General features: G+C 44.3%; 2 protein-coding genes across 2 annotated transcripts; both read left to right on the top strand.

Annotated features, from left to right (window-relative positions):
- Positions 1-11,983: 11,983 nt before the first annotated feature.
- LOC310863988 (chemerin-like receptor 1) lies at positions 11,984-13,156 on the top strand (the record flags this gene model as incomplete). Its single annotated transcript, XM_083772521.1, has 1 exon — positions 11,984-13,156. One exon carries the CDS (start codon positions 11,984-11,986, stop codon positions 13,154-13,156), a length of 1,173 nt encoding a protein of 390 aa, XP_083628647.1.
- A 3,114-nt stretch (positions 13,157-16,270) lies between these two features.
- clns1a (chloride channel, nucleotide-sensitive, 1A) lies at positions 16,271-27,284 on the top strand (the record flags this gene model as incomplete). Its single annotated transcript, XM_083772787.1, has 6 exons — positions 16,271-16,715; positions 18,100-18,236; positions 19,764-19,895; positions 23,561-23,671; positions 25,629-25,799; positions 27,208-27,284. The coding sequence occupies exons 1-6, from the start codon at positions 16,597-16,599 to the stop codon at positions 27,282-27,284; spliced, it is 747 nt and encodes a 248-aa protein (XP_083628913.1). The 5' UTR covers positions 16,271-16,596.
- Positions 27,285-27,847: the final 563 nt, after the last annotated feature.

Consider the following 27,847-nt stretch of genomic DNA (forward strand, 5'->3'; position numbering starts at 1 on the left):
TTGATTTCAAGCTGCTCAACGTATCTTAAACAAATTGACAATTGTTCCGTTTTAGAGGACCTGGCCTCGTCTGCCATAATACTGAAGAAACCAGTATCCTGTAATGGGGACCGTACCCAAGTTCCCTCAGGCCTATGTTCCCTCAGCCCTATGTTCCCTCAGCCCTATGTTCCCTCAGGCCTATGTTCCCTCAGCCCTATGTTCCCTCAGGCCTATGTTCCCTCAGCCCTATATGCCCCCTGTAAGGCATCAATTATACTATAATGCTACCCATACAGTAGTTCACCCTGCAGCAACAGAACACAATACAGATACTAAGTTACAGCAATGACACTACTGCATGGGGTCTAGTCTATCTACTTTGTTATAGCAAATGCTCCACAACAACACAGTGAAACAGTGAACAGTGAAACATTCCTTTAAATCCTGACATGCATGGCCTTCATGAATCACTCATCATGTACTTAATTATCTGTTTTGAATCTCAGGTATGTTTCCATTGCATAGTTGTCTCATCAACCTAGAGTACACACCTTAATGAACTGACACCAACTATTTAAGCTACGTTGACAAACAAAACTAGTTTAGCCTGTAGAACTTCCTGTCTCCTCATGTCCCCAAGTAACACTGTCCTCTGAAAGGCAATCTGCAATAATTCACCATTCACCTTTGCAGCTAAGGGTCCCTTTCTCGGACTGCAACTGTACTTACTGTATAAGACCCATTTATTGAAATCCCAAACATGGAATATACTTGGACCATGCATTATGCCACATATAATGCCTGTCTCAGGACGGCCACCTGCCAGTATACAGTGGATAACTTCCCAGTCTTGCTGTAACCCTGACATCCTGATTTTGGGCATGTCATTATAGGCTAAGAAGAAAGGACAATTGCTGATCTACAAGGTCACAACATGCCGTAATGTGTTGTAGCTTTTCCCCAAAAATAAGTTTTGATAAGTGACTTATTTTAAAATGTGTAGCGCAGTGGAATAGAGTAGACAATTTATGACACGTCAAGAGTCTATTAGTACTGTAGGCTATACATTTGTGTTCTGGTAATTTGTTTTGCATGTCCGTGGCAAAAATAAAACATTAATGCAAATGTCGATCACATGCACAAGCTGGCATAGTGATGCCCCCGGGTGCAGATACTGTAGCTGCTGTACTATCATGGTTATTGGTGGTGAAGGCAATACTAATAATGTTAGTCTGGATATATCAAATCCTGTGTTGAGGATTACACAAGAATAGCATGCACGTTATGAACAAAATAACACCCAAACCAGACAATTAATTAAAACGTTTCATAATTACAGTCTGCTTGAGGTGTAATGCCGCTTTAAACAAAATAGCAGACAGTGGCACTGGTACATATCTGAACTCATCTCCTCCTCCTACAGTGCGTGTCTGTCAACCACATTACCACATACCAATCGTTGCATAGAAGCAGCATGGTTCTGTTATGTGTACACACCCATGGTACTGTGCCAAGAGAACTCACAAATCAAGATAAACGCACGCACACACAGTCAAGTTGTCTACCGATGTTATCTCAAACCCTCACCCTAACCTAACTTCCCACGGGACAGCACACCTAAACCTAACCTAACCCTTAACGCACCCCTCACCAACCTTAATCCGGTCGTCTTAACGCACCCCACACCAACCTTATGTCTAACCAAAGGATGCCTTCCGAGCCACTTCCAATGTGATTGAACTATCTGGGGCTGACATATTAGCCCCAATGTTGAGTAAATCAACAAAGGTGTTGCAGCACCAGGAGAGTGTGACCAAACTTGATGTGTTTTAAGAGTCTGTTTAATTGTCTCCACCAGGCCGAAGGCATGTGGGGAGAGTATGTTTTGCACTCCGTCCGTCCGTGTGTCCGTCCGTTTGTGTGTCCGTCCGTCCGTCCGTCCGTGTGTCCGTGAGCAGCTAATCTCGCCGTTGCTCGATGCCACATTTTGCACACACACTCCCTGGATGCCAACGATGAACCTCTGCCCCAAACTTTTCAGAACGGCCTGTTATAGCGCCACCAGGAGGCCGCTTTGTGCAAAACAAGTTTTTGCACAGTACACCTACAGATTTTGTCCAAACATCGCGCAAATTGCTACACAGTCTCTCTAGCGCCATTCAACGAAACGGGTCTTTCAGATTTCTCAGACTCTATCCTGATTGGTTAACATTGGCTTCCAAAGTTCACAGGAGTGCTCAGTTTCAAACAAAATGCTGCAAATCATGAACACATCGCGTGATTTCCGTGAAATTGTGCACCCACATTCCCACTAGGCCGAGGACGAAATGACACATGAACAATTTCAACTCAGCCTCAAGGTGGCGCTATAACTGGCCCAAAAGTGTTTTACCTCTAACTGCACGGATCTGTGGATAACTTTGTATGCCAACTCCCTAGAGGCCAAGGAAAAACCTTTGCCTGGAATTTTTCACATCTGCTCTTTATAGCGCCACCAGGAGGCCCACATATGTAAAACACATTTTCTATTATTACTCCACTTTTATCCAAATTTCACACAAATCGGTACACATGATCTCCATAGTCATGTGATCAAGACAGGTTTTTTTGATTTCTCATATTCCATCCTGATTGGCCACGATTGGCTCCTACACTTTTCAGGAGTATCCCGCTTTGTACAAATCGCCACAACTCCTCAACGCAGCGTCCGATTGCGATGAAACTGTGCACGCATATTCCCACTAGGCTGAGGAAGAAATGCCACTTGACAGTTTTCAACAGCCTGATGGTGGCGCTACAACAAGCCAAGTCGCGTCATGCACTCGCACACACACACACACACACACACACAACCGGTCGATGCCAAATTTTGCACACACACTCCCTGGATGCCAAAGATGAACCTCTGCCCCAAACTTTCCAGAACGGCCTGTTATAGCGCCACCAGGAGGCCGCTTTGTGCAAAACAAAAACATTGTACCTGCATCCCTCCAACACCAACCTCCGGCCCAAATCTTCCTCAACAGCCTGTTATAGCGCCACCATGAGGCCACAACCTGACCTGCCCTGGTGGAGACCTTTATCTAGTTATTTAATAATTTCGTTTTATGAAGGTTTACAATTAATACTGTGAATTAATTGCACTAGCAAAGTGTAACATGCAGTGAGGACGGAACGTTTGTTCTCTGGGGTCCCAATATAAGGAGCGCAGCTTCCGGTTCCCCTCAGTTACATTCTAGAAAGAAAAGCAACACTCATTGCTCCGTCTTTATCCCTGTTTATTCAGGTTCAGTTTTATTAATGAGGTACTCAGCAGCCCTGATTGATTGATTGATTGAAATATTTATTAACAGTTTGTAGAATTTACAGTACATTTTAAGCACAAACTCAATACAAAGACTGTCAACTGTGAGTGGACGACCCAATTAAGCATTACACTTGTTTACAACAGGGTCCACATTGTTCAATTCATCAAAACATTTAAAGACATACAGACATTTAGAGACATACAAATAGACATTTCTATGTAGCTAAAGTACAGAACAGGAATTCATCATATGGGAAGCAAAAAAGGGAAAAGATACAATATACAGTGAGGGAAAATGGGGGGGGGGGGGGGGGGTGGGGGGGGATTCCTGAGACCCGTAACAGAGGCTTGTCATATCAGCTGTCAATCAATCAACTCAATGAAGGCCAATGGAAGACGATTTATTGGGCTGTAAAACAATATGCCCATTTTTACCTATTTGTTTTCCTCGCAAATATTTTATGCTGCTGCTTTAGATTCTACCAGCAGAGGCCCACAGCAGAGCATACCCTGCTCTACGCAGGGTATGGCGCCAGCATCCTAAGGCCTTCAGGAGGCTGAAACCCTGTATTGGCATAAACCAGCTGGATGGCCTCCTGCACAATACACCGGGAAAGCCATACTTTAGTAATATGGGTTTCCTTTAGCTCTGGTACCCCATGTCACAAATCCTGAAGGGAGATGTCTTGGTCATGTCATGTACAGTCTGAATATTTCATATCTTTTGTCAGGTGTGCGCTGTGAACAACAAGTCTGACTCAGCGTTTTTACACATTACCACATTTAACCAGACAAGGAAGGTAAAAAATATATATACAAGGAACAAGGAACTGAAAAATTATACTCTGGGAAATCGAAACAATAAAGTTCCTTTAAGGACAGTTCCGCTGGTATTGTCTTGTTTAACATGCCCTCATGCTGACCCTCGAACGGATCGGTCGCACTTCAGAGAGCTCCCCAGACAACAGCGATTTTTAGCTATGTTTTCAACCTTTTCTGCCTTTTTCCTCCTCTTCATGCTATGGATTACGGACGCATACTTTAATTCAACATGGACCTTACACCACCAAGGAGAGATGGAACGTCACGGAATCGAAGCGGAGGAGTTTCACAGCGATTTTTACCTCCTAACTGGCGTTGAAAGTAAGCACATTTCTTTTGGGTCAGCAGCGATTCATGGCCTGTTAACAGCAAACCCGAATCGCAAGTACAAGCCCCCGACTGGCAAGATGGATCGCAGAACTGTGATTATTCTTTTCTTGTTACTATCGGGTGATATTCACTTCAATCCTGGACCGGTTACCCGATCACAAGCGAGACTGCACTCACAGCAGCAACTGGTGCTTCCGCAAACAACGAACGTTCCCATCGCAACGCGCCACGGCTTCCACGCCTTCCAGAGCGCCGCGAGCGCCTCCCCCACGGAACGGACAACGGACGCAACTTCAAGATCAGCCCATGAACTGCAGACAACCAACGCCAGCGGACCCCCACATAACACCGCAGGCGTCTTGTTCGCCGAAGCCACCCCAGCGGCAGTGATCATGGAGCTGAACGAGGAACACCACCCCCTCCCCAACACCCACAGTCAACGCAGGACTACAGAGGATAATAGACCACCACCCTCCCCCATTCCCACCCCAGCCACGGACCCAGACATCAGGATGAATCTGACCTGGCCTACAGACATGTCCAGACATGTTCAGACATGTTCAGACATGTTCAACGGCGACACCCACATTCCACCGCCCCTCCCCAGCCACCTCAGCCACGGACATTCCACCGCCCATCCTCAGTCACACCTCTGACTACTTCAACACCGACGAAATTAACACAATCGTCGCATCCAACGGCCTTCACTTGTTTCATTTGAATGTGAATAGCTTGAGTCCCAAACTAGCTGAGATCAGACATCTGTTCCAAAACGGTAAGGCAAACATACTGTGTTTCTCTGAAACTAAACTTGATGAGTCTACTAAAGACCCAGAGATTGAAATAGAAAATTACTCAGTCATTAGAAATGACAGAAACAGACATGGTGGTGGCGTGTGCATGTATATTCACCAAGATACTGAATACATTACTCGTACTGACTTGCAGCATGATGAAATTGAAACTGTGTGGGTTGAATTAATTTTCAAAAATGCTAAATCAGTATTAGTGGGCACCGTCTATAGACCCCCTGATCAGAATGAGTTCTATGATATACTTGAGGGGTGCTTAGCTGGGGAGGAATGTGTAGAGAAGATCCTGATTGGCGACTACAATACGGATATGCGTCGTAAGGAAGCTCCTGTGTTCAAGTCATTTAGTCGGTTTTGTGATCTGCATGGTGTCAGTCAGCTAATTACCCAACCCACAAGAGTGTGTGATTCTACTCAAACTGTCATTGATCTCATTCTGACCTCGGACAAATCCAGAATCTCAAAGAAAGGGGTTATTGTATGTGGGCTCAGTGATCATTTTATGATCTTCTGTACCCGCAAAATACAAAAACTAAAGTTTGACTGTCACAAAACAGTCATATCTAGGGACCTCAAAACCTACTCTAGTGAGGCCTTTAACCTGGAACTGGAGAATCTGGATTGGTCCGATGTGCTCAGGAGCTCACTAGTCGAAGAAGCATGGCTTGGCTTTAAAACCAAATTTACATCAGTACTAAACATCATGGCTCCTTTGAGAACCGTCAGGGTCAAAACCCGCTCGGAGCCATGGATGAATTCGGACATACTGACTGCAATGAAAGCCAGAGACAACAAATGCTCTGAACTTCTTAAATGCAAGTCCAAACTAGCCAAGTGCAAGCGCTTCGACAGTGATCTCCAAACCAAACTGCACAACCTAAAAGCCCAGTGTAACAAGCTAAGAAACGGTGTAATTGCCATGACCAAATCAGCCAAATGTAACTTTATCAATGATAAAGCCGAGGAAATCAAAAACAATCCTCGGGAGCTATGGAAGTTACTAAACAACCAACTAGGCTGTGGTCGGAAACTAAAAACCAGGTTTACTAATATAAACATCAAATTGAATAACACCCTCATCACTGACAAACTCGATGTAGCCAACCACTTGAACATCTTCTTTACAAACATTGCAACAAAGCTGGTTAGCAAACTGCCCTCCCACTCTGGGTGTTTTGGTGTAGAGCGCATCAAAGCCTTCTACAAAAACCTTGGTGTTTGTAAAGATGATTTTAAAATGGCAATGGTAACAACCGAGGAGGTACTTAAAAAACTGAGTGCCCTCCAACCCCACAAGGCCACTGGCCATGACAATATTCCCTCCAAATTTCTCAGAGACTCAGCCTTTTCCATAGCTCCAGTCATCACCCACATAGTTAACCTCTCCATCAAACAGGGACAGGTCCCCCAAGATTTTAAACTGGCCAAAGTAACCCCCTTGTACAAAAAAGGGAGTAAATTAGAACCCGGCAACTACCGCCCTATTTCTATTCTAAGCTCCATCTCGAAAGTGATGGAAAAAATAGTCTATGAACAGGTTGAAAAGTATCTTGCCACTAATAAATTGCTGTACGAGTTCCAATCTGGTTTCAGAACATCCCACCCCACTGACACATGCCTCCTCTATTTGAGCGATCACATCAAACACGAGGTGGATGCTGGAAAATACTGCGGCATGGTCATGCTGGACCTCCAAAAGGCTTTTGACACCGTGAACCACTCCATACTGGTTAACAAGCTTAAAGCTATTGGTTTTGATAGCACATCAGTGAGCTGGATGCAATCCTACCTGGAGGGGAGAGAACAGATGGTGGAGGTGAACGGAACACTGTCCCCTCCCCTCCCAGTGAGCTGTGGTGTCCCACAAGGAAGCATACTAGGGCCTTTACTGTTCCTAATTTATGTTAACGACATGACTTCAGCTTGTGACTGCAACTTGTTCCTGTTCGCAGATGACTCAGCACTGCTGGTCTCGGACAGGAACAAACTGCAGGTTGAAAAGACCCTCAGCTCTGAACTCGGTAGAATCTGCACCTGGCTCGCTGATAACAAACTATCCTTACACCTGGGAAAAACTGAATCCATCCTCTTCGGATCAAATAGTAAACTCAGCAAGGCAGATGGCTTCTTGGTTAGAGTGGGTGACAATATTATCACACGAAAAGATCAAATTACCTACCTAGGTTCCATCCTGGAGGCCAATCTTTCCGGTGATAAAATGGCCACCAACGTAATCAAAAAAGTAAATCAAAGAACAAGATTCCTTTACAGGATCTCCTCACTGGTCAGCAAAAACACCTTGAAGACCTTAACAGGAGCCCTCGTACAAGGTTTCTTTGACTATGCATCCACCTCTTGGTACCACAGCACCTCAAAGGCCCTTAAAACAAGGCTCCAGACCTCCCAAAACAAACTGGTCAGGCTCCTACTTGGCCTCACCCCCCGAACCCACCTCACCCCTGCCCACTTTGACAGGCTGGGATGGCTTAGGGTCGTCGACAGAGTACAGCATCTTGCAATGGGTCTGGTCCACAAGATTCGATACACCACCAAGATACCCATGTACCTGTCTAAATACTTCCTTAATGTAAACGAAGTCCACACCCACAACACCAGAGGGAGTGCAACAAACCATGTACAACCCAGATTCGGCACAAACAAGGGACTAAATTCTTTTCGCTCCTATGCCACCAAAATGTGGAACGCCCTACCAACAGTCATTAAGACATGTGAATCCCTTGACTCCTTCAAAACCGCTCTCAAAGGGCACCTACGGATGGCTGCAATTCGAAACTGGCCTCTGTAAAATCTGAATCCCCCCCCACCCCATTTCCCTCACTGTATATTGTATATTTTCCCAGTGCTTGTATATTTTCCCTTTTTTGCTTCCCATATGATGAATTCCTGTTGTTCTTTAACTACATAGAAATGTCTATTTGTATGTCTCTAAATGGTTGTATGTCTTTAAATGTTTTGATGAATTGAACAATGTGGACCCTGTTGTAAACAAGTGTAATGCTTAATTGGGTCGTCCACTCACAGTTGACAGTCTTTGTATTGAGTTTGTGCTTAAAATGTACTGTAAATTCTACAAACTGTTAATAAATATTTCAATCAATCAATCAAAAACAGGTTCTTCCTAGACCGTGCACCCGATAAAAGACATTAAGATTAATTGCTGTCGTGCCTGCTTCCTTGATGCGTGGTGAGACGAGAAAAAAGGACGAGACGAGAAAAAAGATGAGAAAAAAAGACGAGACGAGCTGTTTTGGGGGGAAATAGTACCATCTAATGGCAATTTCATTGGGGAAAAAATGCTGTCTGTATTAGGCCTACTCTTATTACACTATTACACTATTATACTTATTACACTATTACATTTATTACACTTGCACTTATCGGATTGAGGGAACATAGGGTCTGTTTTTAAATGGGAGAACATACTAGGCCTATGTTCATAGTGAGGGAACATAGGGCTGAGGAACATAGGCATGACCCCCTGTAGGGATTCTGCAATATCTGCATAAACCAAGTTTGCACAGATATAAATTATTTCGTTCTGGAAATTTGGGGATGTTGAATTAAAATGACTGCATGCTTTCAAATCCAGAATCATATTTAGAGAAGAATCTCAAGAAAATTGCCCCGTGTTTGTGAATCTATCCCCTCCCTGTGTCCACGGAAAGTCAATCCAAGTTTAGACAATAGCCTAATAATATCAACAACTTTGGACAGATACAACCTGTTCTTCTCTACAGTAGCTTTGTGACTTTCTGAAAGTTTAGCTGCAATAGAGCCTGAAGAGTGAAGATGCACTCTTTTTAAAGTGATCATGCAACTCTTATGGGCATCGGATATCGCATGTTTGTCCAGTTTCGAGCCCAGTCTACTCCAGGCACTCACGCCGGTATTACGAAATTAGTCTATGTTGCTGTCATTCTGGAAGTGTCGGCAGGCAAAACAAAACACTGCATCCTTTAAAACGGAATATTCCATCCACGCATGCTTCTCGTAATAGAAGGTGGAAAATTAACGTTTGTTTTTTCCTATTAACGTTGTAGGGGATTGCTGTAAGACAGCCGTGTTTTTCCCCAAGATCACCATCCACGCGGCGGGTTTGTTGTGTCCAAACTGCCCGGACACGGTGGTTGTGACTGCTCTGCTGGGGCAGGCGGGGCGATAAAATAATGTGACATGATGACTACTATAAAATGAATGTATTGTAAAACAAAACATAATAGAATTCAGATTTGTTTCTCACAATTATTATAATTTTATTAAAATAAAAATAATCTTGTTTTTTTTTACTTTAAAAAAAAGAAGAAGCAATTTCACCCCGGCCACCAGGAGGTGCAATGCAACCCCTGAACCCCCTCAAGCTCCGCCCATGCCTATATTGCGTTAAACAACGTTAAACTCACTTTGCCACTACATTTGGCTGTGATGCATGCGGTGTCTCTCAGTACGTGATCTCCTCACCGTTCACTGACCTGAATGACACACTTCTCTGACTGAGTCTCTGCTAAACTTCACTTGAAACAGGTAGCTTTTTATTTTACTTTCTTTATTATATAGACATGCCATGATTGCTATCTATTATTAACACTTACCGTACTTTAACATATATACATATCACTCACAAAAGGCTGGTGTTGTGAAATGTCATCAGTATTTTAGTAACCGGTAGGCCTGTCTATGATAGGCTTTTTATTTATGGATTTATTTCTTTGTTTGATCTCGTAAGCTATGAGCGTCTTGATGGTGTGTGTGTGTGTGTGTGTGTGTGTGTGTGTGTGTGTGTGTGTGTGTGTGTGTGTGTGTGTGTGTGCGTGTGCGTGTGCGTGTGCGCGCGGAGTCGAGTACCAGGGGGAATTTGCCTCTGAGATGAGAGCCTGCATGATCTCCTGTTAGAAACCAAAGCAGATGATTGTGTCCAAAACTGACAAAAATCTGGACACTTCATCTCTAGTCAGTCAGGTGATCAAGATGTATCAGTCTGATTACATTTCATTTCATATTTATTTATTTCATTTCAGTCATGGTTTTACATGATTATATTAATTTTACTTCTTTTTTTACATATTCCACATCCGAAAAGAAAAGGAGCAGGAAGAAGATAAATCTTATTTATACCTGCCCCTATCAATAAAAAAAAAAAAAAAACATCTAACCCTAACCCTAACCCTAAAAAAAAGAGAACAACAAAGACAAAAGAAAATAGAGCTCAACAAGAGAACAAACAAAAACAAAACAACGCTGAGGGAACAAAATAACACTTATATCTAACCTTCTAGTTCATATTTTATCATTTTTTCCTTTTTAAACACTTTCTTAAACTGAAACACTGTTGTACAACTCTTCAACTCCTGGTTTTGTGAATTCCATAACTTTATACCTGTAACAGAAGTGCACATTTGTTTTAGTGTAGTCCGGGCGAACAGATGTTTAAAATCATGTCTTCTTCTATGGTCTTCATCCTCTGAGCTGAACACAAATGACTTCTGTAACTGTATTGGTAATGCTCTGTTTTTCGCTCTGAACACCACCAATAATGTACGTAATTCAACCAAGTCCATGATTTTTAAAACACCTGATAACATAAAAAGCCTATTGGTGTGTGCTCTGAAATCTTCTTTATACATGATTCTTAACGCTCTTTTTTGTAACATAATCAAGGGAGTCATATTACTCTTGAATGAGTTGCCCCATACTTCCAGACAGTAAATAAAATATGGTAAAACCAGTGTACAATACAACATCCTCAATAAATTCGTATCCAAATCATATTTGACTTTGTTCAAAATAAAAATACTTTTTGCCACCTTGGCTTTTATATATGCTATATGATTTTTCCATGATAGTTTCTCATCTAATATAACACCCAAAAACCTAAATTCATACACTCTTTCAATATTCACTCCATCTATAGAGAGAATAATTTCATCCTTTTTCATATTAGAGAAAATCATAAACTTTGTTTTCTTCAAATTCAATGATAACTTATTTTTATTAAACCATCTTTTTAATTTATCCATTTAATTTGTAATACTTTCTGCTACACTTTTTAGGTTATCCCCTGAACAAAAGAAATTAGTGTCGTCTGCGAACAGAACAAACTGCATTAACTTTGACACTTCACAAATATCATTGATATACAAAATATAATATTGATATACAAAATAACAAATAACATTCCGATTGGCTATAACTGACTGACAATCTGCGGGCCCGGGAATTGTGAAAATAGGTGTTCTACCAGCTCACAACGTTGTGTGCTTGTAGGTTGGCTATAAAGAAAGGGGGAAAAAGTACGTATGAAACATTTTTACAGAATTAATCTTGTATGGCGGTCCTTCCCTATCACCAAATATTTTCAGTGTAATTTTGCGTGTTAAAACAAGGCATGTACCTTTTTATGACCAGCTCAGTGGCCTTGTGGTTAGAGTGTCCGCCCTGAGACTGGGAGGTCGGGGTTCAATCCCCGGCTGGTTCATACCAAAGACTCTAAAAATGGGACCCAGTGCCTCCCTGCTTGACACTCAGCATCAAGGGTTGGATTGGGGGGTAAGTCCCTGCGACATACTAGCGTCATGTCCAGGGGGTGTACTTGTACATCAAGCTGCCTCACGCTACAGAAACAGGAGATAGGCTCCTGCCCTATGGGCCTCATTGCTCGGCAAGGCTACATACCTTTATATTAATTGTTTTGTTATTTTTATGTTTTAGGACTATGGAGATTGTGACCACACCTGCTGTTCATCACGATGACTCATACTACTATGAGCATGAATATGATGACTGGATGGATCTGTCTGGGAACAGCTCAGGAGCCGGGGGGGATGAATCCTGGGATGAATATTATGACTGGGATATGTTAGATATGTTCATCTACAGCGTGGTGTGTGTGCTCGGCGTGTCGGGGAACGGTGTGGTCATCTGGGCGACGGGCTTCAGGATGAAGAGAACCGTCAACACCGTTTGGTACCTCAACCTTGCTGTGGCCGACTTCCTGGTTACGGCCTTCCTGCCTCTGGAAATCACACATAGAGCTCTGGAGCGCTGGCCTTTTGGCCTCTTCATGTGCAAGATGTATGGTGTGGTTTTCTACATGAACATGTATGCCAGTATTTTCACCCTTGTGGTCATCAGTGTGGACAGATGTGTTGGTGTGCTGTGGCCATTGTGGGCTCGGTGCAGTGGTTACCGCACTGTCAGAAAGGCATCCTGGGTCAGTCTGGGAGTCTGGGTTCTGGCTTTGGCTCTCAGCTCCGCTTACTTCATCTTTAGGGACACACAGCCGTCTGGTGAAAAGGTCCAGTGCCACAACAACTATGCACTCGTCGCTGACTACAGTAACCATACACTCGAAGAGTATCTGTTGCATGAATTCCGTCTGCGGGTCATGGTCGTCACTCGCTTCCTCTTGGGATTCGTAGTTCCTTTCTCCGTCATCGTCTCCTGCTATTCCGTCCTCATCTACCGGCTCAGGAGTAACCACTCGCTGGCGAGCCAATCGGGTCGCTCCTTCAAAATCATAGCAACTGTTATCGCCACATTTTTCCTGTGCTGGCTCCCCTTCCACATCATACGACTGATTTATGTTGGGGTGACAGAGTTCAGTGAAACAATGCATCTTGTGCACCTCTTTGGGGTACCCATAACCCGCGCCCTGGCGCTTCTCAACAGCTGCCTGAACCCGCTGCTGTACGTGTTCAGTCGGGGTTTCAAGGACGTGTTCGGCAGGAACGTCCTAAAGGTCCTGGAGAAAGCCTTCGCTGAAGAGCCGCCGCCTCAGGCCGACAACACTCCCCCAGATCCAGCCATCACCCGTCCAATGATCGCCCTATCTAAGATAGAGGGTAGCACCGGTCCGCCCGCAACCCAAGACCCTGAGACTGCCTGAGACTTTAATATAGACCGTCTGAGACACTGGTTTAGGATTTAAGCAGTGGCACACGCGCATGCAAGCATCCATACATGCGCGTGCACGCAAGCACACTCAAACACACACACACACACACACACACACACACACACACTATGTATGTACAAAAGAATAGACACCGAGAGACAGAGAGAGAGTTCTCAAATTATACAAGAATTAAAATATCATTATTATGAATGTACGCCTATACACGCAACATTTGAAAAGGTTAAGTTCAGAGGTTAAAACTAAGGACAGATTTAAAAAGCTGTATGAACAGAACAGAATGTGTAACCATGACGATGAGACAGAGAGCTCTTAGGAAGCAGAAGTTAAGATGCTGTGGTTTACCATCCACGTCTCACACTCTGACATTTAGCTGTTTCCTGCTGTGGCTTTTTGACGGCTGAGCAGACGTAAAAGAAGCGAAACAAGCCATTTTGAGCAGTTTGAAAAATGCTTATACCTGGTTTTCTGCCTGGATTTTTTTTAGCAATTTGCGTGAAACGTACTACACACAATCTATGGACCATTATCTGAAATCCCGGTTGAAGAGAAGTTTGTACGTGTAAACATGAACATTGAACACTGTAGAAATGTATAATGACATGCCCAAAATGAGGACACATACTTGTTACAAAAACACTGAATGATGTTACTGTTGACAATGGAATAACTGACTGTGTCCAGATAGCTCTCACCTTTAGACCACAAGGTTGTGTGTTCAAATCCGGGTACTGACAACTCTGCCTCACAAATTCTTATTTGTGCATATTGTTCTTATTGTGTATTTATTTATTGTCTTCTTTCTTGGTCCCGCCTTATCACTGCTTGCAGCTATGATAAGCTGGTCATTGAAACAACCCACACTGGACTTAACACACTCCTCATTAATGGTAAGACAATAGAACAGGTTGCCAGTTTCACATATCTTGGACTCACCCTGCCGACCCTGGACAATAGACTTAGCTAGGTTTGATCAACATATTACATCTATCCAGTCATGTTTTCAGCAAAGACTTCATGTAATCCGCAAGTTAAGATCATTATCTGTTGCTCCTCATCTTCTTTTATTATTGTACAAAAGCATTATCCAACCTAATCTGTTGTACTGTTCCGCATGTTTTTACAACATACTACCCATGCCTAACAGAAACAAACTTTTCAGTATTACCCGTATTGCTTCCAAGATTATCGGACTTCCCACACCAACACTTTCTGATATGAACAATAATGCCATCACACGACTAGCACTCTCAATATCACGTGACACTGATCATCCCCTGTATCGCTTCTTCAACCTCATGCCATCAGGACAAAGATACAGAACCTTACCCTGTAAAAAGGTTCGTTTCAGTAGGAGTTTTGTTCCCTCAGCCATCGCGGCATTAAACAAACTGCCACACAGTGGGGAACTCATGTTTTTTTTTGTATTGTCTTGGTGTTATGTTGTTTCTGTACTATGTGCTGCTTTTGTTGTTGGTGTTGAACAGACCTGTGAAGATGAATATCCTTCGGGACAATAAAGATTATTATTATTATTATATTTCTGATTCTGACGCTTGCTCTAATAAAAGGAAAATTTGGTTCCAAACTATAATTTAGCTTAGCCTGATTATCAGATTGTAGCTTTCTTGAAGCTTGCAGTCCACTCAGAGAGTGGGCGGGATCTTTGGGCTGGATCCAGGCAAAATTTAGCTGGAGACCCCCTGGAACTGCCTCAAGGGCCCCTGGGGTCCCCGGACCACACTTTGGGAACCACTGGCCTAAGGGCTCTAAAGGTCAGAGGTCGGGATGAATAAGGGGTCTAGGGGTCATCACCATGTCGGCCTGTGGTAGTCTTTTTTGCATTAAACAATCATATTGGCAGAAACAGAGAGTGAATGAGTTTTGAAATTGATTGAAATCAATTTAATTAAAAGGATCCCTCATGGCTAATAAGACACACATGACTTAATTTTAACCTCTTGAGGCTTAAAACATTAACCTAAATACAAGCACCTTAAATATTTTCTTTCTTTCATATAGAGAATCTTTCACTCAATGGGTCTGAGCACACCTAAGAATCCATGCGTGGACAGAAGAAGCTTTTAGACAGCTGGTGGGTGGAAATTAAGCTCCACCCCCGCGGCTGACTGCCATGGGGGCCAGCGTTTCCGGGAATCTGTCTGCCGCGGGGGTGGAGCTTCTTTTCCATCCACCAGCTGTCTAAAAAAAACGGAAAAGAAGCTGGCTGACGGAGAAAACGTCCGCGGCTCTCTGGTCAGGTGTGGAAACCCTAGCTGCAACAGCCTGGGCACACTGCGCGGACAGAAGAAGCTGTGTTTTGCGTCATTTCCTTTTTTTTTAGACAGCTAGTGGATGGAAAAGAAGCTCCACCCACACGGCAGGTTGCTGCTGGGGCAAGCTTTTCCGGGAATCTGTCCGACGCGGCAACCTGCCGCGTGGGTGGAGCTTCTTTTACATCCACCGGCTGTCTAAAAACCCGGAAAAGACGTCGGGAGTCAGCTTCCTTTCTTAGATGTGCCCATACCTTTGTGCCCAGGCAAAACGCTGAATAGGGGCTGCTCCTGTTGCAAGTTGATGATGTCATAATGTCCATGTGTGGTCCAGCCCTATGGAATGTATTTGCATTATGCTAATAAAAAGTATTTAATGCTCATATTAACCTTAGGAAGTAGGCCTATTATGTTGTTTTTGATGGGCACAGGTTTAATGTTTGTTTTAGTTCAATGTTTGTTTTAAAAACGCCATTGACAATGAAGGGAAAAGTTTTGTCATCTTGTCCCTAACACAAACATTAAATGCCATTATTAATAAAGATAATTTAATGTTTGTCTTATCACCGTTTGTTTTATATCACCATTACATCACCTAATCATAGCAACATGAGTTAGACTTTAATATATTGCCCTTGAAATGAAAAGGGTTGAAAAACAAACCACTACTATGTCTATGGTTTGAGATGTCTCATATAGCACCTTGCACTTCCACCTCCAGCCGGTAGGTGGGGCCGGTGTTGTTCTCCAGGATGCTTGCTGTCAACTCTTCTAGACTCGTCGTCTGCTCTTTCCTACTAGACGCGCGCGCCGCTCACTCGCGCACGCGCACCCCGGCTGAACCAAACCAGACCAGAGCAACAACACGCCACGCGCGATGAACCAAAAACAACACTAAATGACATCTTCTTTTCTGCAAAACGTGTCCCTGCTGTGAAAAGTCACCTTAGCAGCTCTCTGGTGGCCAGCGTTGTTTATTTGGACTCTCCTAAAAGACGCACAGCGCGTGTCTCCCCCCCCCCCAAGCAGCAGCAGCTAGCAGATACGCGCCATCTCTAAAACTAACTGTTTTTTGTTTGTTTGTTTGTTTTGTCGTCTGAAAGAAAACATTATAATTTGTTGCCCACCACCACCACCACCATGGTGTTGCTGAAGAGCGTCCCGCCGCCCACCGAGGGAGTGAGACACGAGCAAGCCGAGACCACTGCCGTGCTGGACGGGAAGGGACTGGGCAGCGGCACCCTGTTCGTTGCCGAAACGTAAGTGATGAACGATGGAAGTCACAGAGCAGCACTAGACCTAGAGGCATGGGGGCTGTCATCATGTTGGTCAGTGTGGATTGATTGATTGATGAATTTATTAACAGATTGGAGAATAGACCAGAGCTAGGAGAATAGTAGGCTACAGTACATTTCATTTCAACTGTGGACGACACCATAAAGTATTACACTTGTTTAATAGGGCCCCATCATGTTCAATTCATCATGGTTCTCAACCAGTGGTCCTTGAGGGGGTTCCAGGTCTACACAAATAGAGAATGAAAAATAATTGTTATTTTGATCCACGTTTTGCCTGTTATCTCTCCTAATGGTACCAACAACAATACAACGGATGGAATTGTGGGAAAAAAAATCTTATCCAACGATAACAACAATATTTAGTATAAGTTTTGGGTCTGACAGGCTACATCTCATCAGATGGTGGCTCAAATCCCCTATAAATAATGGCTGGGCCTTCTCAATCATATTGTGTCTTTCCCTGCAAGATTTTTTTAAGCCTGTTAAAATAACGAGAAATATCCCCCTATGCTATACTTACATTTTCGATTTTCTGTTTTACACACCATTATATTATAATATGTTCTTATTTTGATCATTATTAGACACAATTACTGAATGTCAGTCTCCAGGTTTTCTTCAGAATATGTAGGACACAGAACACTTTGCCACATTAGTAGCCCAACTAGTACTAGTGGTTCTCAAATGTTTTATTTGCAAGGACCCGCTTAACCCATTCTGACCTGAGATCAGATTCATACGAGGTTTCCACTGGACACACACTGGTCTGATTAACCCCATTCTGACCTGAGATCAGATTCTAGAAATGTCAGTCGTTCTTCCGATTTTTCAAAAATAGCAGACCTACAAGCTCGTAGCGCGCCACTCGGTGGCGCGCTATGAGCTTGTAGATCTGCTATTTTTCAATAGCTAAAGCATAACATGATGCCGACACCAAAATGGGTGCCCGGTCAGAATGGGTTAACTCTGGGAGTGTACAAATGGAACCAAATGATAATGAACTTTATTTATATAGCACCTTTCAGAGCAAGGTTCCAAAGTGCTGTACAGTACAAGGTTAAAAAACACAAACAACATATAGCAAATCATAATCAAGTGCAGTTTAAAAACGAGACCCGACAAATAAACATCTGAACACTCAGTCAGAGTTACAGAACTGTTTTGGTCATTCAGGGCTAACTATTTATGCATGTCTGGTAATACTACTCATTTTGTATGTCCACTACAAGGAAGATGACCGCTGTGGTGATTGTCCTGTGTGTGTGTGTGTGTGTGTGACCACCAGGCGAATCTTCATCTTGTCTAACCGATTAACGTTAACGACGTATGATTTTGTGTGTTTCAGTAGCTTGTCCTGGTTCGACGGTGCAGGAATGGGCTTCAGTCTGGACTACCCCACCATCAGCCTGCACGCCATCTCCAGAGACCTCAGTGCTTATCCCCAGGAGCACCTGTATGTGATGGTCAACGCCAAGCTGAGTGGTGAGTTGAGTAGACAGACCTCCAGGAACATGTGATGGTCAACACCAGGTCATGCAGTCAGTGCTCACTCTCACTCTGGGCTGTCTGAGTAAGGCTGGGACCGAGGGAGGCTACTGTACTGTACACAATTTACAATTTAGGCATTTAGCAGACGCTCTTAATCCAGAGCGACTTACAATAAGCAAGAACAAAAGCATGGGAATACATCACAAAAAAGCATTTATCATAAAACATGCGTAAGCTAAGAAAGTAACAGTGGAATATCTATATTATGAGACTATACATATAAACTATATATATACTACTATGCTATACATATGTACTATGGCGTGCTATGACTATATACAATGCAATTATAGTGCTGTCTACATAACATGCTATAAGTCTGTATCAGATGCTATCTAAGTCTACAGAAATGCTATCTAAGGGGGTAGGGTAAGTGCTATGGGCCATGATGGAGTCTAAAAAGGTGGGTTTTCAGACTACGGCGGAAGATTGGGAGTGATGCTGCAGTTCTGACTGCAATGGGAAGTGCATTCCACAGTTTCGGAGCCAGAAGGGAGAAGAGTTTGGGACGTGTGGAGCGTTGTCCCGGCGTTTTTAGTGAGGGTACTTCCAGCTTCCCTGCGTTGGCTGATCTGAGTGCGCGGGAGGGTTTGTAGGGTTCAATCATACTTGCAAGATATGGGGGAGCCATACCTTTGGTTGCCTTGAATGCCAGCATCAGAGTTTTGTATTCTGTGCGGGCAGCGACCGGGAGCCAGTGGAGGGTACACGTTGTTTACGCTCCGGAGTCCGTCCCATGCAGTTTAACCCATTCTGACCTGAGATCAGATTAATACGAGGTTTCCGCCGGACACACACTGGTCTGATGAACCCATTCTGAACTGAGATCAGATTCTAAAAATGTCAGTCGCTCTTCGATTTTTCAAAAATAGCAGACCTACAAGCTCGTATCGCGCCACTCGGTGGCGCGATATGAGCTTGTAGATCTGCTATTTTTCAATAGATAAAGCAATAACATGATGCTGACACCAAAATGGGTGCCCGGTCAGAATGGGTTAATAATATACAGTCACACCAGGATGCACACTGCTGTCTCGTGTCTCATCACAACGCAATGCAACAAGCTAAGCTATCAGGCTGGGGCTGGTGTTGGCTTGTTGCTGCTGATTCAACGCACTGATTGAACTTCACTTCATCTCCGCCGTAATCTAGGTTATTTTGTTATTGACAACGTGATCGAACCCTGACACCAGTGCTGCAAAAACAGACAGATCTACAAGCTCTCAGCGCGTTGCAGAGACGGGCGCGTCTGTGGGTTCTCAACACGTTTGTTTTTGCAGCGCGGGTTTAGAATGAAATGAATGAAAACGGCTTAAGGTCGTTAACGAGCATTGGCAGAATTGCCTGCTGTCCTTTGGCGATAACTTAGTGTAGCATTCTTTCATGCCATGTTCACCTGTTCTCTTTATGCATGGTTTGTGTGACCCTAGTGTACGCGCATCTTTTTCTCTACCTCTTCAGACGACAACGAAGCAGAGATGCCAGAGAACGCACGTGACGAGGAGGATGAAGACGCCAGCAGTGGTGATGGTGATGACGACGAGGATGGAGTCATCTCAGAGATCAGATTTGTGCCCAGTGACAAGGCTGCATGTGAGTACCTGGTACCTACCATGACGCACTGTGAAGTTAACAGTGACAAGGCTGCATGTGAGTACCTGGTACCTACCATGACGCACTGTGAAGTTAACAGTGACAAGACTGCATGTGAGTACCTGGTACCTACCATGACGCACTGTGAAGTTAACAGTGACAAGACTGCATGTGAGTACCTGGTACCTACCATGACGCACTGTGAAGTTAACAGTGACAAGACTGCATGTGAGTACCTGGTACCTACCATGATGCACTGTGAAGTTAACAGTGACAAGACTGCATGTGAGTACCTGGTACCTACCATGACGCACTGTGAAGTTAACAGTGACAAGACTGCATGTGAGTACCTGGTACCTACCATGATGCACTGTGAAGTTAACAGTGACAAGACTGCATGTGAGTACCTGGTACCTACCATGACGCACTGTGAAGTTAACAGTGACAAGACTGCATGTGAGTACCTGGTACCTACCATGATGCACTGTGAAGTTAACAGTGACAAGACTGCATGCGAGTACCTGGTACCTACCATGACGCACTGTGTAGTTAACAGTGACAAGACTGCATGTGAGTACCTGGTACCTACCATGACGCACTGTGTAGTTAACAGTGACAAGACTGCATGTGAGTACCTGGTACCTACCATGACGCACTGTGAAGTTAACAGTGACAAGACTGCATGCGAGTACCTGGTACCTACCATGATGCACTGTGACGTTAACAGTGACAAGGCTGCATGTGAGTACCTGGTACCTACCATGATGCACTGTGAAGTTAACAGTGACAAGACTGCATGTGAGTACCTGGTACCTACCATGATGCACTGTGTAGTTAACAGTGACAAGACTGCATGTGAGTACCTGGTACCTACCATGACGCACTGTGAAGTTAACAGTGACAAGACTGCATGCGAGTACCTGGTACCTACCATGATGCACTGTGACGTTAACAGTGACAAGGCTGCATGTGAGTACCTGGTACCTACCATGACGCACTGTGAAGTTAACAGTGACAAGACTGCATGTGAGTACCTGGTACCTACCATGACGCACTGTGAAGTTAACAGTGACAAGGCTGCATGTGAGTACCTGGTACCTACCATGACGCACTGTGAAGTTAACAGTGACAAGGCTGCATGTGAGTACATACCATGGTCTAACCAGGGTTTCCACTAGGCATTTTCCTGGCCGTCCAACGTGACCGACAACATTTTATTATTCCGGCCAGGTGTTAAATTAATTGACCGTAGTTTAATTTTAATTAGATTTTAGTGTTTATGTGAGTGTGCACCACCCAAAGGAACATAAGTAGTTGGGACGGATGAGTGCTAGAGATGCGCCGATCGATCGGCCACCGATCATGATCGGCCGATCATGCCTGTATCGGATCGGATCGGATTCTCAAAATAAATCAAAATTGCCGATCAAAATGCCCGATCAAAACAGACAGTGGGACAGTGGCAAGTCTCCTTTAAGGGGGCGCCTGTTTTTGCAGCTCCGGTCGCTGTTGAGAGCTTGTAGATCCGTCTGTTTGTAGCGCAGCTGCGCAGCCAGGGAAAAAATAAGAAATAAGTTACGGGAGGCATACTATCATCCGACGGAGCAATGCTCCGAGGTGCGCTGCGGGTCGGGATTGGGTTGCGGTTAGGTTTAGGTGTCTGCCCCGGGGGAGGTTAGGGTTAGGGTGAGGGAGGAGGTAGGTTGTCGTTCGGACCAATGCTCCGTCGGATGAAAGTACTGCACTCATAAGTTACAGGTGGAGATGAAGTGAAGTTGGAACGGACAAGAAGATGCTTGTTAGCTTGAAGCTAACATCACAACCACTGGGCAGGCTACATGTTGCTGTGGCTACCACAGCAACATGTAGCCTAGCCTGCCCAGTGGCCAAGTCTCCTCCTCCCCGCAGAAGTCTTGCCTCCCCGCGCCGTTGGAGGCTGGGAGTGCCGGCGGCTCCATGCTGCTGCTGATCTCAAGGCTCTCAAGGCATCGCGCGTCCTGCCTGTTTCTGCAGCGCAGTTCGCTACGCGTTGAGAGCTTGTAGATCTGTCTATTTTTGCAGCGCTGGTGTCGGGGTTCGTTCACGTTGTCAATAAAAAAATTAATTCGATTAAAGGCGGAGATGAAGTTCAATCAGTGCTTAGATTACACGCTAATCTAAGCACTAAACTAACGATCAGCGAGCCATACAGTATACAAGTGCTAACACTAGCAGCCTGCTTTTTATTTTAGTCTGTACAGTGAAATGTTCAGTTGTCTGTGTCCGTGCACTGAACATGTACGGTATTTATTATTATTATATTTTTGTATTTGATGAAAGAAGAAAGCTACAGTTTACTCTCCAAGTTGTCTCTAAGACAGTGGTTCCCAAACCTTTTCACGTCAAGGACCCCCAAATTGACACTGATCAGCCCACGGACCCCCATTTGAAAAGATATGCCAGGGACCCCCATAAGAAGATTGTAGCAGTGATTCTCAAATTTCTCCACCAGTTTAATTTCAAGGACCCCCAGTTTGACTACGAACCCCCATTTCATGCCACTTCTATCTCTGAGACCCCAATTCATATTGTAAAATCAATGTTAAGTGTTAACCCAAACGGGCCCATTTGGTTCCAAACTATCCTTTTAGCTGGGGACCCCCTGGAACTCCCTCAAGGACCCCTGGGGGTCCACGGACCCCACTTTGGGAACCACTGCATTTTGAGTCTCTACAGTTTACTCTGTAACCTCCAAGTTGTCTCTAAGAGAGTCTAGAGTGAAATATTGCACGTTGCCTCAGCTTGCAAAAAAACTTTCTCATCTCCTAATTTTTATACTTACAATGTCAATGATGTGTAAGAAGAGTACAGTAGAAAATACAGTAAGTATATATGCTACACAATGGAAAAAAATATGGATTTCACGACGCTGTGATCGGTATCGGCAATATCGGTATCGGCCTATACTGTTTCCAGTGATCGGTGATCGGTGATCGGCCCCAAAAAACCTGATCGGAGCATCTCTAATGAGTGCTATATTGTACTACACAGCATCATGTGCATAACTTTACAGAGAAGGAACAAACTAGATGGATGTTTCAGGGCAGGATATGCATCTCCAACCTGGTTCAACCGAAAACCTATCCCTGGATCACAGCCTGATGGAGATTAGAGAGTTCTAGTGCCATCTTGTGGATAAATCAAATTTTTGTTTTGATTTCTTACTGCATGTGCTTTGCTGTGTTGACATTCTGAAATCTCTCACCATACAGATTATTGTTATTACCATAAAGTTATTATTATATTTCATAGAGATTTTTAAATCTCTCACCATGTTATGCTTCATGAAGTTGTTCTGGAAAAGATTCTGAAGCTTGGTGGAATTATGAACCACATTGAGCAAAACAACGGTGAAGTTCTGGCGACTTGTACATCAAATGTACATACTTTTTGTTTTGATTGTATTGCTGTATTGTTGTATTGTTCTTTCTGCTTTGGCAATGTAAACGTATGTTTTCTCATGCCAATAAAGCCCTTTGAATTGAATTGAATTGAATTGACTTGTTAACCCATTTTGGGCGGGAACCCCTTTTGGTGTTAGCATTATGTTATGCTTTAGCTATTGAAAAATAGCAGATCTACATGGGTTAAGTTGTTTTAACACCGTGCGTGTGTGTGTGTTGCAGTGGAGTCCATGTTCTCAGCCATGTGTGAGTGCCAGGCTCTCCATCCTGACCCAGAAGACGCAGACTCAGACAACGACTTTGAAGGAGAGGAATACGATGTGGAGGAGGCTGGTGAGAACACACATGCACACACACACGTCACACACAGTCACAGACAGTCACACACACACACAGGGGCGGCAGTGTCTCAGGGGTAGAGTGACCGGATGGGAACCGCAAGGTTCCCAATTCAAACCCGGGCTCCCCCAGAGTTAATGTCGAAGTGTCCTTGAGCAAGACACTGAACCCCTAATTAATCCCGATGTGCAGGTTGGTGCCTTGTCTTGCATGGTTTCCTCTTTCATCGGTCATCTGCCTTTTTTTTCCTCCAGAAATGAAATGTGATGAATTAAGAATGTTTTGTATGGAAAAATTATAAATAATAATAAAAAACTAAAGTACTAAACTAAAAAGTAGACACAAGTAGAGGTGCTCCGATCGATCGGGCGATTTTCACTCCCAAAATGAATCGATCGGTAATCGTCAATTTACCCTCTGATTTAAACTGATCTTTTATACCATTTAAGTGACATAAAAGTCAATCAGATAGATGGTATATAATTTTGCATCTTTGTGACAGGCCTAAACAATCTCCCCTTCCTCCCCACACACAGGAACAGTTTTGACATATAATAGTTTTGGAAATATTCATATTTTCCCCTTGCGCCTTACGCACAAGATCGTTATCGGCCGAAAAAACTATCACTGACCGGGATCGGTCCCCAACAACCTGATCGGAGCACCTCTAACGGCAAGTAGAGTGCATGTATTCAATTAATCAATAGAGCATTTTTGTGCCAGGGTATTGATAGAGTAGATGTCATCAAATGTGCTCTGTCATCAAATACATGTCATGAAATAAGTACAGTTGCAATCTTTACAACGATAGGATTTGCACAGTTTAATGCAATTAAATGTTTAGTTTTTTGCTGTGGCCGCACAGCTAGAATAAAGATGTTTGGACAGTCCGTTTCATCTGGCACGCAACTCTGACATGCTCACTGTTTTTCTTTACATAGTTCTTCTAACATATTTTTTCCCCTCTCTTCTGTCTCGTGTTTCCTTCCTTGACCTCCGGATACAGAGGCAGGTAAGTCAATCAGTCGTCTTTCATTATAACTAAATTGCTATTGTATCCTCTGCTGGGCGGGTGAACGAACCCGGGACATACTGTATGTATCCGTATCGTGCGTACGTTACCAATTGGCCCGGTAGCAACACAGCACCACTGTAGCCTACACTATTTCCTGATGATTTGAAGCAGTGGTTCTGTCAAGGACCGCCAATTTAATGTTTGTACTTGGCCGTGGACCCCCATCTGAAAATATTTTGTGTCAGGGGACCCCCAGACAAGATTTGGGCTGTGTTGTTCAAAAAGAAATTCACGATTTATTTTTAGTTTGTAGATCATGTGAAATCTTCTCTTATTTTGGACCCTGGCACAAAAAGTCTGCGGCCAAATACATTATGAATAAACTTGAGCGTCCTTGACATGAACATATTTGAGAACCACTGATCTATTCTGCGGCAGTGGCTCAGGGGTAGAGTTCCATCCCTGTGGGCTCCCCCAGATCTAGTATCGAATTGTCCTTGAGCAGGACTCGAGCATTGCTCCCGACGTGCAATATGAGGATAAAAGTGCTAACGTCCTCCTCCTCTCCTGTCCTTTCTGACTGTCCTCCCTCCTCCTCTCCTGTCCTCTCTCCCTGAATTCCTGCGTTGGTCCTCCTCCTCTCCTGTCCTCTCTCCCTGAATCCCTGCGTTGGTCCTCCTCCTCTCCTGTCCTCCCTCCCTGAATCCCTGCGTTGGTCCTCCTCCTCTCCTGTCCTCCCTCCCTGAATCCCTGCGTTGGTCCTCCTCCTCTCCTGTCCTCCCTCCCTGAATCCCTGCGTTGGTCCTCCTCCTCTCCTGTCCTCCCTCCCTGAATCCCTGCGTTGGTCCTCCTCCTCTCCTGTCCTCCCTCCCTGAATCCCTGCGTTGGTCCTCCTCCTCTCCTGTCCTCCCTCCCTGAATCCCTGCGTTGGTCCAGAACACGGCCATGGGGACATCCCGACCTTCTACACCTACGAGGAGGGTCTCTCTGCGCTGACCCAGGAGGGCCACGCCACGCTGGAGCGTCTGGAGGGCATGCTGGCCCAGTCGGTGGCCCAGCAGTACCACATGGCCGGGGTTCGAACCGAAGGACCCCCGGAGTTCGAAGGTACGGTCGGTTGGCTTCCACAAATGAACTTGCACACTTGTGTCATGTGCATTTCGTTCAAAAAGTAAAAAACAAAACATTGTTGTTGTTTTGTCCAGTTGAGAGTTGAATGGACCACAACGTGTTTTTAACACATAAAATATGAAATCCTCAATCAATCAAAAGTATCTTCTTTATGAATTGTACTCCTGTATTCGGAGTCGGACGCGTGTAAAATCTTTGTTTTTGATTGATCGATCGACTTTATTAACAGTTTGCAGGGGAAAAAAATCACAGAAAAGTCCAGTTCAATACAAGGTCTGCTAAGAGGATTTATAACCCACATGGATTAAAGTTCTCAGTCGCCGCGACTGATTTCAGTCATTTGGATTCCATAGAAGCCAAGCTGGCTTTCTATGGACTCAACACTGTGATGTCTTGGCAGATGGCATGGCGGTGGATGCCAGGGTTCTAATAATGAATTGACTGTACTCAACACAGATGGCATGGGGGTGGATGCCAGGTTTCTAATAATGTATTGACTGTACTCAACACAGACTGCATGGGGGTGGATGCCAGGGTTCTAATAATGTATTGACTGTACTCAACACAGACTGCATGGGGGTGGATGCCAGGGTTCTAATAATGTATTGACTGTACTCAACACAGACTGCATGGGGGTGGATGCCAGGGTTCTAATAATGTATTGACTGTACTCAACACAGACTGCATGGGGGTGGATGCCAGGGTTCTAATAATGTATTGACTGTACTCAACACAGACTGCATGGGGCAGGGGGTGGATGCCAGGTTTCTAATAATGTATTGACTTGACTGTACTCGACACAGACGGCATGCAACTTCATTCATCGGACTTCCTATACCCACACTTATCAAATGACACTGATCATCCCCTGTATCGCTTCTTTAACATCATGCCACCTGGACAAAGATACAGAACCTTGCCATGGAAAAAGGTCCATTTTAGTAGGAGTTTTGTCCTCTCTGCCATCACAGCATTAAACAAACTGCCCCGTCGATAGGATGGTTCTGTATACAGTGGGGAGTCGGGGACCTCTTTTTGTATTGTCTTGGTGTTATGTGGTGTTTTGGTTGTGGGTGTTGAACAGACTGTGAAGAAGAATATCTTTCGGGACAACAAAGGTTATTACGGAGGTGGATGCTGTGTTTCTAATGTATTGACTGTACTCTACACAGACGGCATGGAGGTGGATGCTGTGTTTCTAATGTATTGACTGTACTCTACACAGACGGCATGGAGGTGGATGCTGTGTTTCTAATGTATTGACTGTACTCTACACAGACTGCATGGAGGTGGATGCTGTGTTTCTAATGTATTGACTGTACTCTACACAGACGGCATGGAGGTGGATGCTGTGTTTCTAATGTATTGACTGTACTCTACACAGATGGCATGGAGGTGGATGGCGGGGCAGCGGTTGTCGGGCAGTTTGAGGATGCAGATGCAGATGTAGATCACTGGTGAGTCGTTGTCGGAGGTCGTAGATCATCGGCTGTTTTCACTGAGCAACACCGCCCAGAGTCAAAGTAGTGCGACTTAAAGGGATGCACACGCAGATCCGACACACCAAAGGTCCGACATGTGGAAACAACGGTCGGACATGCGGTCGGACATGCGCTGCTCCCGTGCTTGCGGTTAGGGTTAGGTTAGGGTTTGAGGTAGGTTGTCGGACCAATGACAGTCAGACCTATAGTATGTCGGAACTAAAGCCTGTACCCCAGCTTAAATTGTGTTTCTTAATCCAATGCCCACTCCACTCAACCCACTGCTTGAAAAACAGACCAAATGCGGCCTTAACTCATCCCCCGCTAAATGGCAGGAGCAATAGTTAGCACAGGCCAACACCCATTAGAACGAGAGTTTTAAGATTTTTCTTAAATCATGATTATAATGTTATCAATTTAAGCCCCTTTAAAAAGAAGTCAAAAACATCTTTGGCCTGGAGGCTATTTGTGAAAAAGAAGTCAAATAAGTACTTGGCCAAGAATGAGTTTTAACAGACAACGCCGCACTGTGATAAGCACCGG

This window comes from Protomyctophum parallelum, assembly GCF_964188405.1.
Source record: "Protomyctophum parallelum genome assembly, chromosome: 9".
NCBI lineage: Eukaryota > Metazoa > Chordata > Actinopteri > Myctophiformes > Myctophidae > Protomyctophum > Protomyctophum parallelum.